Source organism: Herpailurus yagouaroundi, unplaced genomic scaffold, assembly GCF_014898765.1.
Source record: "Herpailurus yagouaroundi ecotype Mexico unplaced genomic scaffold, PumYag 77, whole genome shotgun sequence".
Classification (NCBI taxonomy): Eukaryota; Metazoa; Chordata; class Mammalia; order Carnivora; family Felidae; genus Herpailurus; species Herpailurus yagouaroundi.
The window spans coordinates 78,571,371-78,585,745 of NW_024412388.1; the positions used below are offsets into that span (position 1 = coordinate 78,571,371).

The following is a 14,375-nucleotide window of genomic DNA, read 5'->3' on the forward strand; positions in this document are numbered from 1 at the left end:
AGAGTTTTCTTCTTCTTCTTTTTCTTTTTTTTTTTTTTCCTACTGATAGTTTTCTAATTCTCAACAGCTTTGTCTATCTTGAGCGATATAATAGGGAGGAATATAACTAATAGATTCAATTCCATAGATAATCTTACTGAGAATCAAATGGGATCAGCTCATTGGTGGTAGTACTTTTAATTGAAATCTTAAAGAAAATAACTTAAGGAACTGTCTAAATGTTAGCTCAGATACTTGATTAGTGTGGAATAGAATTATTTTTCAGGGGGGCAGCTGAGTGGCTCAGTCGGTTAAGCGTCCGACTTCGGCTCAGGTCATGATTTCAGGGTTTGTGGGTTCGAGCCCTGTGTCAAGCTCTGTGCTGACAGCTCAGAGCCTGGAGCCAGCTTTAGATTCTGTGTGTCTCTCTCTCTGCCCCTCCCCTGTTCATGCTCTGTCTCTCTCTGAATCTCTCTCTCTCTCAAAAATAAAATAAACATTAAAAACAAAAAAAGGAATATTTTCAGGAATGTTTATAATTTCAGTTGTTTAATAGTTACACTCAAACTCAGTGGTTATGGCATCAATTCTTCACCTGATTAAGACAAAGTAAATTTGTCACTTCATTCATTAGACTTTTTGCTTTTATTGGCTTCAGTGTAACATTCAGAGGAGGAAATTTATGAAGCCCTTTAACAATTTTTGTTTTGTTTTTTAATTTTTTTTCAACGTTTATTTATTTTTGGGACAGAGATAGACAGAACATGAACGGGGGAGGGACAGAGAGAGAGGGAGACACAGAATCAGAAGCAGGCTCCAGGCTCTGAGCCATCAGCCCAGAGCCCGACGCGGGGCTCGAACTCACGGACCGCGAGATCGTGACCTGGCTGAGGTCGGACGCTTAACCGACTGTGCCAACCAGGCGCCCCAACAGTTTCTTTTTTAAAAACACTTCCTTAGTTGTGGGTGACTTACAAACAGGACTAAAACAATTTCTCTTTTTAGTTTTACAACCTAGGTTTTCTGTAGAAGTGATGAGGATATGATTTTTTTTTTCATGCAAGGGGAAAAAGGACAAAATGGACTTGGTTCAAGTCCAGATTTTGTTATACCTTTTTTAGGCGGAGAATGGTTTAGTGCATGTAGGAAGTACACAATGACAGTTGGGGAATACTCTTTGGCATTTAAGAGAAATAATTAGTTTATCACTTAAAATTTTAAAACTATGATGACTGTCTCATCAACTAAAGTATTTTCAAAGCACTAGAAAGATAAATTCAAAGACCCAGCTTTGATTAAAAACCTATATATATTGAGGTCCACACTTGAGCCTTGAGTCTTTGAAAAAGAATGATAAATTTTGTCTTGTGTATTTAAAAATTATCTGTTCAAAAATGGGTCTTCCTGAATAAGCAGGCTGTCTAGAATAGTATTTTCTCAGTATGTTAGAATCACCTGCAAAACTTTTAAACTAGTGTCCAAACCTGAATTAAATATAGAATGGGGCTAGATATATGTGATATCTAAGTATTCCAAGTAACTTTAATACGCTGCTATGTTTGCGAACCATTGATCTAGGGGGTTTTTTGTTTCTACCTTTTTAATTTTTTTTTTTTTGTTATAAATGTTTATTTATTTTTGAGAGGGAGGGATAGCACAAATGGGGGAGTTTTGGGGAAAGGGGGACCACGGAATCTGAAACAGGCCTCAGGCTCTGAGCTGTCAGCCCCAAAGCCCAATGCGGGACTTCAACCCACAAACCTGAGCTGAAGTTTGATGCTAAACCAATCGAGCCACTCAGGCACCCCAGTTTCCACTTTTTGTACTTGGGTTGTGTTTATATATTAAAATAAGTACCAGACACTTCAATGAAAATTGCCAAAGCAGTCTGTAAAGGGAGCACATTTTTTTAGTTCAAAGACAAATTGCTTATTTGGTTTTTTTGTTTGTTTGTTTGTTTGTTTGGTTTTGGTTTTTTAACCAACAGACCATGTCTTAGGTGATAAGTTTGGGCAAATCATTTAACATCTCTGGACATGCTTTTTTCCTATAAAATAAGGTAACAGAAGCAGGTAGTGAATTCCAACTACCTTTTTAAACCTTGTTCTGTGTAACAGAAGTGTGATTTATTTTTCTAATTCAAAAATCTTCAGTAATTTTTTTCCGATATATATGGCATAACGTTCTGGTTTTGCATTATGGTATTATATTCATATTCAGCTTATTAAACTTTTCTTAGTCTATACTGTCTTCCTGATAACATTTGCTATATCTGGAGCATTTATCTCAGTGCTTTGAGAGGTGATGGATATTAAACCAACTCTTTAATCAAATATTCAATTCCAGCTCTCTTTTATTCTATAATTAAAATTTTTTGCCTTAGTTTAAAATGAAAACTTTTTTGTAATGTTTATTTTTGAGAGAGAGACAGAGAGCGAGCAGGGGAGGGGGGCAGAGAGAGAGAGATACACAGAATCCACAGCAGGCTCCAGGCTCTAAGCTGTCAGCACAGAGCCAGACACAGGGGCTCTAACTCAACGAACTGCGAGATTATGACCTGAGTTGAAGTCAGATGCTCAACCGAGCCACCCAGGCGCCCCTAAAATAAAAACTTTTCCATCAGAGTTTTATGTTGAGGTTTTGGGGGAGATGTGAAAACAGAACATGTTACATAACATGCATAATATGCATTTGTTTAGTAGTTCACATATATTACCCAATTTGATTCTGTTAAGGTGGGTATGCATATTATCACAGTTCCCTAGAGAAATTAGTTGACAGTATATATGTTGTCACTATAGTGCTCAGTTTCATTAAGATTTGCAAGACCTGAAGAGCTTCTTCACTAATTGAAAGGGGATCTTAAACTTGATAGTGAAAATGTATATGTTTGCCTTTTAACTACAAGGGCCAGGAACTCATAAACAGTTTTATGTTTTATGTTTCTAGAAAGTCAACTATGTAAAAGTAGAATGAGAATCAAAATGCTGAGTTTTAGGCTGTCATTAATTATTCTTCTGTCCATAGTCTAAGATTTTTATGAAACATACTGTATCGGATGGTTTTGACCTTTTTTTATTGCAGTATAACTGACATACAATATTAGTTTCAGGTGTACAACATAGTGATTTGGCATTTGTGTACTTTGCAAAATAATGACTACAGTAAGTCTAGTTACCATTCTAGTTAAAAAAATTTTGATGCCTTTTCCTGGTGTCTTCAGATTCAGATAATTTTTAAAATTCTGAGCTATTATATCAGAAAACTAAGATAATGCCCTTGAATTTTTTAGTAGAACACTAATATATCTCATATTTTATTATACTTAAGAGTTTATGTAAATTGTAGAATAATGTAGTTTAGGTGCATATTTGAATATTTAAGATAGCTGTGTAGATGTGCATATATTATATGATCATATTAATGAAGTCTGTTTTTTTTGTTCAAAGCTGAAACCATAATTTATCCCCTAAATGTGAAAGCTACCTGGATCTATACCCTCAATCTTTGCTGTCTATATTCTTTCCTTCCCTTCCACCTAGCCCCCAACACTTAAATAATACTTAGTGGAGTGACATTAAGATGGTTCGTGTCATTTCAAAACTTGAATTCTTTAAACTAAAGCACGTCATTGAGTGGCATTTAGCAATTTTAACAATGTCCAGCATCAAACATTTTAGGAGAGGAAAGAACAGTAACACATCCAGTGGAAACTGATGGCATTTCAGGAAGCAGAAGGTAATTATTAAAATTAGAACGTTTTAAGTTTGAATAAGATTTGGTATTAACCAGCTTTGGTGCCCTGGAGCCTGAAACAAATAATGCTAAGGTGGCTCATCAATGCCCACCTGGAGAGATGGGTCAAGGCATTAACTGGCAGGTGGGTGCTTTATTGCACTGGCCTAGGCTTATGATTGGGGAGGACAGCACCAGAAAATATTGTAAGATAAACAAAGGAACTTATGAGTAGCATGTCAGAGATCTCTTTTTATATCTACTGTACCACCAGTGTCTGCTGTAAAGGTATTTCTAAAGGTAAAGAAGGTACTATAAAAACCATTTGTTACAACATAGATAGTTGAGGCTGCCAAATAGCTAGAGAGTAAATAAATAATTGTTTGGGATCTTCCCATAATGCTTAGTAAGCAGAGCAGACTTTACCATGAAATCAATAGCTTCACTTTTCATAACAGACTGTATCCTCTCAGATCAGTGATATATCCTTCTCTTATAGTAAGTTCTTAATTATTTTAATTAAGTTCCTTGTGGCTGTATTTATGGCTACTTGGTAAAAGATGATTTTGCTATAATTCGTTCTACTTGTTTAAAACCTTATCTGTGTTGTAACTTGTTCCTGTTTAAACTGTCGCTTATTCAAGCTCTTTACTATGCTGTTCTTTTTTGCCTAAATAATCCAAATTTAAATTTGTGAGTGGGTATTTATTCAATTATGTGGAAAAGAAAATATCCCCTTTAAAACACAAGTATCTCTTTAGAATTTTGACTGATTCAAAGGGCAAAAACCTGGTAACTATAAGAATTTCTTGATTTAAGAGGTTGGTATTAAAGACATTTTCTTGAGATGACCATTTTATTTCTAATATGAAAACAATTTATAATTTAAATGGTAAGGTTTTAAGCTAACAAATATTGAAATATTTATTTATATACATTTGCAGAAATGTTTCCTAAATTTACTGAAGCAAAACAGAATGATTCTCCTAAAGAACAAGTAAAGGTAAGTTAATTCCTCCTTTTTTACCTCAGAATTTTAAAATGTATGTTATAACTCAACTGGTATAGTAGTAGCTTCTTTAAAATTTGTTTTGATTATGGGGCGCCTGGGTGGCGCAGTCGGTTAAGCGTCCGACTTCGGCCAGGTCACGATCTCGCGGTCCGTGAGTTCGAGCCCCGCGTCGGGCTCTGGGCTGATGGCTCAGAGCCTGGAGCCTCTTTCCGATTCTGTGTCTCCCTCTCTCTCTGCCCCTCCCCCGTTCATGCTCTGTCTCTCTCTGTCCCAAAAATAAATAAAAACGTTGAAAAAAAAATTAAAAATTTGTTTTGATTTTGTTTATAATGAAGAGCTGTCACATTTTCAGTTTGTCAACTAAATACTCAAAGATTTCTTCCTAAAATTGAATACAGGAAGTATTTGGCTACATTTTTCTAATAAGATATAACTGTTCTATAAATCATATTAGTAGAACAAATGATAGAAGTTTTGAGTTAGTCTTGAGAGTAAATACAGAAGAGAGGCCTTGCTTTCCCTATGTGCACACAGTAGGATGTAGGGTACACACAGTAAGGTGGGATTTCTAAAGGGGGTAGGAAAATGGTAGGTAGGGTTTCTAAAGATAAAGCTTATAATTACCAGCTACTAATTTTAGCACATCTATCATTAGTAGTTGACATGCTTTGAAAAGGATAGAAGTAATTTTATCTCTTACTAATTCAAGTTGTAATTCTCATTAAAGTTTTAATCCTCTGTACCTTCCTGAATATAGAATTACAGGTATATACCTTTATTAAGTTATAAATTAACATCATCTAACTAGGTTAGGGATGTACAACATAAATACCTCTGTTGAGGGAGCTCTCTATTATGAGAAGAGATAGATATATAATCACCCTGTTAAGAGGTTGCATGATTAGCGCGATCATCTATTTTCATAATTGAGAAAATGTAGAAGGAATATATATACTATCTGAAGGAGAAAATGCTTAAAATGGCTTTTAAACTACAGGGAAGGGAAAGAAATGGTTAGTACATTGACGCAGATTAGGGACTTACTTTTTCTAAACAGAGGTAGTAGTGTGAAGAGAGGCAAAGAAGCACAGAAGTTGTGTTCAGGGAAAAATGGCAGCAGAGGGTATTTGTCAGGGATTAGCTGGCTTGGGGGACATAATAAAGAGGGCTTTGAACACCTAGATGAAATGGTAATTAATTTGGTAGACAAAAATGAGTTCTCAAAGGTACAGATTGTTGCCATAGATTTTAGTGAAATTAAAACTATATCAATGAACTTTGAAAGCATCCTCAATACATAGCATATAAAATGCTGTCTTTTTATTTTAATGTTTATGACGGAGGGAGGGAGGGAGGAAAGGAGGCAGCAGAGAGAGAGGGAGACACAGAATCAGAAGCAGGCTCCAGGCTCTGAGCTGTCAGCACAGAGCCTGATGTGGGTGGGGCTCGAACTCACAGACTGAGATCATGACCTGAGCCGAAGTTGGACGCTCAACTGACTGAGCCACCCAAGTGCCTCTAGAATGCGCTCTTAATGATCTGTTTGTGGCCAGAATTTTTTCAGTCTCACTCACTGAGGGACAAAATGCCCATTGATAATAAAAGAGGGAATTTTTTTTAGAAATATGAGTAAATGCATATATTTGTGTGTTTCAGAAAGTGATTTTTTGTTGATTTAAACCTCAGCATTTGACTTTAACTTTGCGGCTTGGGTCTATATTGTTGGAACATTTCTATGGCATTAGTTTTATTCAAGCTAGCATAGGTATTCATACACTTGCCTTATTTACTCACTCACTCTAACCCCTTTATTAGATGGAGAAAGACTGTCTTACTGATCTCTGTACTAGCTACAACTCAAAGCTTAGTAGATAAGACACCTGAGCTTTGGTACTATAACTTAGCTTGTGACTAAATAGTTGTAAGATTCTAGGAAAGTTGCTTTTATTATATCTGAGTCCTATTGTAAACTATAAACAGGGATAATAGTTACATTGAACTCATGAGATTATTGGTTGAATTGAAGAGCTTTATATAAAGGGTTTAGCCTGGTGCCTCACACATTGTAAGCATTAAATAAACGTTAGCTATATAATACAGTTTTTACTTACTAAATCAGAATTTTGTTGATAGTCTTACAGGTCAACTATCATGTGATTTTTACCCACCCTTCTCATTATGCCTATAATTCAGTAAGGTAAAGGGGGTAAAAGAAAGCAGATTAGTCTCTAGATTTGGTATAAAAGCTCCCAGGAAAGCATTTGGAAATAAGCAGCACTATTTTTTTTTTTAATTTTTTTTTTCAACGTTTATTTATTTTTGGGACAGAGAGAGACAGAGCATGAACGGGGGAGGGGCAGAGAGAGAGGGAGACACAGAATCGGAAACAGGCTCCAGGCTCTGAGCCATCAGCCCAGAGCCCGACGCGGGGCTCGAACTCACGGACCGCGAGATCGTGACCTGGCTGAAGTCGGACGCTTAACCGACTGCGCCACCCAGGCGCCCCAAGCAGCACTATTTAATAACGTATGTAAGTTTGTATGTATTATTAACTAAGACTATAGGCTTTGACTAACTCTACCTAAAACTATAGGATGGCCAAGTCTTTTAATCTTTCCACACCTTATTTTTCTCATCCCTAAGAATGGGATAATTATACCCTAATTATATCATAGTTGAAGGTAGTTTTAAATTATATTATTTTCCTCTCTGTTTCTACTTTTTTAGTTAAACTTCTTGTGTGGTTAAAACTCTGAAAGACAGTTGTCTTTATCTTTGTCTTAACAGATACAGTCTTCTGTACAAGATCAAGCCTCTGCAAAAACTACCCTTTTTTGTCAGACTTCATATTCATGTGAAACACCACCAGATCACCATCAGTTAGCATTTAATCATCAAGAATTAGAACATTTACACAGTGTGAAAAACATTTCATCTTTACAAATTCTGCCTCCCTCAGGTAAGAAATTAACTAGTTACTAACTAGTAAATTTCAGGTTAGAAATAATCACTGAAGCACATTGTTAGAAATTATCTGCTTTATTTTTAAAGGTATTCATTACATTTGAATAAGAAAATTATATGTACAGTTCACATGCAGTTTATTTTCATATAGATTATATACATTGGCTTGTGGGTCAAATACTAAAACCTTTCACTGCCAGAGCCCATACTACTGAGTTCTGAGCAGATTTGGGAAATGTTGCTCAATTTCCATGATTCCTATTTGAGTTGGAAAGGTAGGATGGAATAAGGAAAAGATAGAGGTTTTATAGGTAGAGAAGTTAAATTTTATACATGAGAAGTAGTTTACAGCTAAGGAAACTGAGGACAAAAATACTTGCCTAGTGGTGGTTCCCATTTACCAAAATCATCTTCCAAGCCTGGCTAAATTTTTATATTGTTACATTCATTTGACTACAAATATCTTGTCTGTTAGTCTTGTCAGAAGTGGAGTTATTGCCTGTCTCATCCTGATTCTCCTACCGTGTATGCCACAAACGATAATTCTCCGATAATGATGAGCCCAGCCTAGGGAGTGCCTGAACCTTGAGATAGTATTCAGGTCTAGTCTAGAATCAATTGTGAATATTCCTCATCCATGTCGCCTTCCCTCTAGGAGGCTGCCCACCAGTTTCTATTTGGCCTTCCAAGGGCAGGGGTTTCTCCAAAGCAGAAGTTGTTTCTAAATTGTTTTACTACAGTACAGATTAGGAGGAAGAGAGAAGTTTTGATCCTCCTTTAGTGCTTCCAGTGAAAGCTCTCTGTTTTGTGTTTCAGTATTTCATTTTGTATGTAACTCAAGTTATAGCTCTTCAGTGTGGAGAAGGGAATGGAGATCAAAAGAGAAAATACCTAAAGCAACACTGGAAGGCATCCCAGGAATTTAAAAAAAAAAAAAAAAAAGATCCAAAGTATAAAATATTTATATCCATCCTTTTGTGGAAAAAGGTTTTCAAAGTATGCAGGAGCATAACTGAAGGTGTGTTAATTCTAGGTCATGAATTATCTTGAATGCAAGTGTTCCATTTGGGTCTTTTATTTTTCACACAAGTGGCTTTGGTTTTTTTTAACGTTTATTCATTTTTGAGAGACAAAGCGCAAGCAGGGGAGGGGCAGAGAGAGGGAGACACAGAAACTTAAGCAGGCTTCAGGCTCTAGCTGTCAGCACAGAGCCTGACACAGGGCTCAAACCCACGAACCGCGAGATCATGACCTGAGCCAAAGTCAGTCACCTAATCGACTGAGCCACCCAGGCGCCCCTCAACAACAAGTAGCTTTAAATAGTAGCCTAACAAAATTAGATTTTATAATCGGAACTGATTGCTGCTTAACTGTTTAGGGGACAGACAGATTTAAGATGAAGATGCTCTGATGTAGGTGGAACCAAGTAAGGAAGCTGAGTGCTATATAGTCTAGGAGAGAAATTATACGAGGACCATAACTGAGGCAGTAAGCATGGAAAGATGTGGATAAATTAGAAGAATATTTTTGTGGCACAGCGCATAGGCTTTGTTAGAATGAATGTCTCACCAAGGTATCATCCAATAGTTAGATTGAAAATAAGAGGCAGTGCTCACTTTGGGCATATTTGAGGTACTAAAGTATCTGATTAGAAATATACGACTAATATATGACTAGAACTAATAGGGTATAGCAAGACTCATAATTTATGAATCACCAGCATATAGAAGCTACTTGAAGCTGTGAGAATGGATGAAAACATCCAGGAAAATGTACAAAGCAAGAAGAGGAAGGTTAAGGACGAAATTCTAGGAAACAAAACTTCCTCAGTAAAAATTTTAAAAAATTAGTTAAAAGATGATGTTATCAAATCACCAGAGTACAAAAGCACCACAAGAATATACTACAGTGCATTTAAGTAAGATGAGGAGTGAGGCTTAAAGTTGGCAGTTGAGATTTTTTACTTTCGCAAAAGGTTTTTTAGTGGCCATTGTGATTGAGGTAGAAGCCAGATTTTTGTAAATTGAGAAGTAATCTGAATGTAGCCAGTCTTTCAAGAAGTTTGTTGGAGAGGATAGCTGTAACTTTAACAGGAAGATAGGTGGGATTTTTGTTTGTTTTGTTTTTTGGGGTTTTGGTGTTTTGTTTTTTGTTTGTTTTCTAAGACTGGGAGAAGTTGTTTTGTTATGTTTGAGTTTTTGAATCAGATTTGAGCATGATTGAAGGTTGATCAGAAAGAGCCACAGTAGGGAAAGGTTGCTGTTTTCATTATAGCACTTTTGTAGAACAATTGATAGGGATAGCCCTGAAGAAGAAATAGACAATGGAAAACCAAAAGAATGCATTCATGATGGTCTTTTGTTCCTATTTTGAGAAAACACCCTATCTGTGAAAAGTCAGGCTTTCAATATTTAAGTCTTCGGTTGGGGTAAGTTTATTGTATTTTACTTCAATTTGGGCTTATATGTGATTGTGAGTAACATAGTGTGTAAAAGGAATTTTGTATGATGCCACAGATGCTATTCTGTTGCACTAACCAGGTTTTTCAGAACCCAGTGGTTTGCATTCGCTAACTGTAGGTGGCACTATGCCCAAGGGAAACTACAAATGTATATAAGCTAAAATATGTATAGAAGTCTACTTTTCTGGAGTTTAATCTCGATGGAAATAAATTTTTGGTTAAGTCTTTTAAACAATAAAGATTTTTTTTCACTTGAGTTTTCTTAATAAAAAAAAGCTTGAAAAATGTTAGTACAGAAAAGCTTTAAGAAATTGAATCAAGTGTTGTCAGCTTTTCCCAAAATTACTGCCATCATCTCCATATGAACTAGAAGAAGCCTCTTTTTTTCCCCTTAAAATAAGTTGAAGCTCTTAGTTATAAAGGATTATTAGTCTTATTCTTATTTCTTATCCATTTCCCAGCTTATAAAAATCTTCACTCAGTTGTATTAAGAATTAAAAAAAAATACTTACGCTGTCATATCATTGTGAATTAACATGGCAAATAAAAAGGTTAATCAAAGAGTTAACCATCAAGTAGGAGAAATAAAAATTGGGTATGCGAAATAAAAATAATGTTCCCTAAAAGAATCAAAATGAAATTTAAGGAGGTGAGGAAGGCAAAATTACCTGATCTCTTTGGCAGATGTGTATTTTACAGATTAAGTTATCATTTGAGCTGGATATTGGAGGAAGAAGTAAGACTTATCTATGTATATCTAGGACTGAAAGGCATTTTGGATGGAGAAAACAACATGAATGAAGGTATTTAGGCAATCAATAATTGGATGTGATTAAACCTTTGGTTGGATGAATAGGAATATGGGGAAATGAATTTGGGAAGGTAGACCAGTTCAGATCATAAAGAACCTTGATATCTAGAGACTTTGGACTTAATGGTAATGGTATAGTCAGTGGGGAACCAGTGAAGGGTTTTTTTTTGTTTTTTTTTTTTTTTTTTTTTTTTTTTTTTTGGAGCAAAGGTGTGCTTCAAAGTAATTAATATGCCAACATTATGTAGGCCAGTTGGAGGAATGGGCCATAGGAAATAGCCCATTTCCTATGGGCTATTTCCATAGCAATTGCGTTTTTGCAGTAGCAGAAAAAAAACGAAGTGATGGAAAGAAGGAAAAGGGAAAGGTTAAAAAATTATAAGGGTCGAACAAGCAGGTCTGCAAAAGATGAATATATGCTAGGTTTTAAGAACAAAGGAATATAAGCTTCAGTGACTCAGAGAATATGGGCTAGATACTGGTCCGGGTTGCAGAACATAAGTCTTAGGAAAGATGAGTTCTGTAGTGTTTTGGGTACCAGAGGGTAATCCCCATAAAAATGTTTTTCGGAAAGTTGGACCTTAACATACTTCCCAGGCTTCTGTGATACTATTTTCTTGATCGTCCCATCTCTCAGAATATTCCTTACAGATATCTCTGTATCTGCCTTAAGCCCTTAATATCTTTTTACTTCAGGGCTTTCCAGCCATGTTCCAAAGCCTAGGTTTACTGAGCTAGTGATCCTCTCCACTTTCATAGCAATAGGCTTGGAGCAGCCTTCCCATTTACCCAGATTTTCCATACATTGATCATTTTCTACTTATTATAACATGTAAAAGGTTGAAAGGCAGTGATCTGTACATTGTGCCTAAGTGATCTTGGTGTCTGTTACTTCTGGTCTCATTTTTACAAATCAAGCATCGAGGCCCCATGCATGTTTATACACCTCTGCTGACCATCTTTCCTTCAGCATCTCATAGGTATGTCAAGCACAGCATGCCAAAACTGAATTTCCCGATTTTAATCTTTCCTCTTTAATTTTTTAATTTTTTGCTTTAAAAAACACTATGACTGGTGCGCCTGGGTGGTTCTGTGGGTTAAGTGTCCAACTTTTGGTTTCGGTTCAGGTCATGGTCTCCTGGTTCGTGAGTTCAAGCCCCATATCAGGCTCCATGCTGATAGTGCAGAGCCTGCTTGGGATTCTCTGTCTCCCTCTCTCTCTACCCTTCCCCCACCTCAAAAATAAATAAACTTAAAAAGATAAAAATAAATTATGAGAAATAAAAAACACTATTACTTTATTAACTACCAATAGAGCTGGCCAACATGGGGCAGTGGATGCTCTGGGCTCAGGGTACATGTAGGATGTGAGGAGGGGATAATGATTGAGAGTCTCTTTTGAAGGAGAGAGTGTGGTCTGGAGGCCAAGCCCAAGAGCACCTCACATTTGCTTCTAGAAATGGGTAGACCTAATAAAGTAGTCATGGCAAGATATGGCCATTCCACCAGAAAGATGCAGAAATTCTTGGAAATCTAGCTGTCCATCACAGTTGAGGTCTAGTTTTTTCATCATACAGTCTAGGACACCAGGGTCCTTCCGGTTCTTTAGGAAGGCTTCCACTTCTGTATTCATGAAGGCTGGGAACTCTTTCTTGGAGAGGTGCAGTTGTTAGCCTCCTTTCCAGCATACTTGTGGGAAACGGCAATCAGAAGCTCAATGCACTGCTCAGTCTCAGTAGGGCTGGATATTTTTGCCATGTCTATGTGAAGCAGGCATGGAGCCTGTGACCAGGCAGTGGCAGCACTGCTCCTTTTTCATTCTCTTTTTTTTAAATTTACATCCACGTTAGTTAGCATATAGTGCAACAGTGATTTCAGGAGTAGATTCCTTAGTGCTCCTTACCAATTTAGCCCATCCGCCCTCCCACAACCCCTCCAGTAACCCTCAGTTTGTTCTCCATATTTATGAGTCTCTTGCTTTGTCCCCCTCCCCGTTTTTATATTATTTTTGTTTCCCTTCCATTATGTCCATCAGTTTTGTCTCTTAAGGTCCTCATATGAGTGAAGTCATATGATGTTTGTCTTTCTCTGACTAATTTCACTTAGCATAATACCCTCCAGCTCTATCCACGTAGCTGCAAATGGCAAGATTTTATTCTTTTTGATTGCTGAGTAATACTCCATTGTATATATATACCACATTTTCTTTATCTATTCATCCATCGATGGACATTTGGGCTCTTTTCATACTTTGGCTATTGTTGATAGTGCTGCTGTAAACATGGGGGTGCATGTGTCCCTTCGAAACAGCACCTGTATCCCTTGGATAAATACCTAGTAATGCAATTGCTGGGTCATAGGGTAGTTCTGTTTTTAGTTTTTTGAGGTACCTCCATAATGTTTTCCAGAGTGGCTGCACCAGCTTGCATTCCCAGCTCCTCTTTCATTCTTAATAACAGCACTGCCACCACCTATTTCAGCAAACTGAGTCATTTAGAATTTAATTCTCTTGACATGCATACTCTTTCTACATCTTAAATAATATGTGGCCTCAAGCACAGAAGGGATGTAGTTATGTACTTAAAGCTATACTCCCTGTTTTTCCCTTCCTTGTTGAACTGAGAAAAACATAGGTATGTTAGGCCATGTAGGGACATACAAGTTTAAACTTTGTTCTTTCATTCATGCCTCTAGTTTAACAGTTTTTTCTCACCCTTCCATGATCACTCCCATCTCTTAACATTCCTCTCTTTTTCAAGCCTCAACCTCAACTAGTAGGATTTGGCCAGAGAATCAGTCAAGGGATTGACGGATGGTAGAAGGTTAAATGTAAGTTCCTACATTATAGTATGTAAGTGGCCAGGATTTTGTGACCTTGGAATCAGTTAACAGAGATAGTAACTTAGTTGTCATTTGTCTCTTCTGACCTTTTGCTACTTGTTAGGGCCCGTAGTAAAGAACTAGGGAGAAGTGAAAGAGAAATGACTCAACTAAGTTTCTGCATTAGGATATTCATGGTTGCATATGCCAGAAAACTCAGTTCGAGATGACATGAATGATGTAAGTAATTTTGTTAGTTATATACAACCACTGGTCCAAAGGTAGGTCAGTCTAGGCATGGTTTGACCAAAGCTTAAGGTATTTTTCTGTAGTTATCTTTACTGGTGATAAGTGAAACATTTGTATGAAAGTTTAACAGCTAATACAATTGCATAGTTTGTTCTTTTTACCTCAGAGTCAAGCCAACCTCTTGCATTTCGTACATGTTATCTTCTCACTAGCTAGTCTAGGTATTTACTGTCTTAGTTCTTCGATTCTTTGTGTTTTCTTTGTTTTCAATTTGACCACCAAGAAGTATCTTTCCCTAGGATCCCTGCATTGGTGTAGGCCTGCTCTTTACTAAATGACTCACT

At 36.8% G+C, this 14,375-nt stretch overlaps 1 protein-coding gene and 1 pseudogene across 6 annotated transcripts in view; one reads left to right on the forward strand and one right to left on the reverse strand.

Annotated features, from left to right (window-relative positions):
- Nucleotides 1-14,375, forward strand: part of BRDT (bromodomain testis associated) — an 81,153-nt gene that overhangs the window by 40,990 nt on the left and 25,788 nt on the right. For all 6 annotated transcript variants that reach the window (XM_040470964.1, XM_040470966.1, XM_040470961.1 and 3 more), the window contains 2 exons: nt 4,659-4,717; nt 7,514-7,685. In XM_040470964.1, the coding sequence (XP_040326898.1) occupies nt 4,659-4,717; nt 7,514-7,685 (231 nt within the window). The remainder of the gene's footprint in view (nt 1-4,658; nt 4,718-7,513; nt 7,686-14,375) is intronic.
- LOC121027472 (protein S100-A11-like) lies at nt 12,166-12,860 on the reverse strand (annotated as a pseudogene).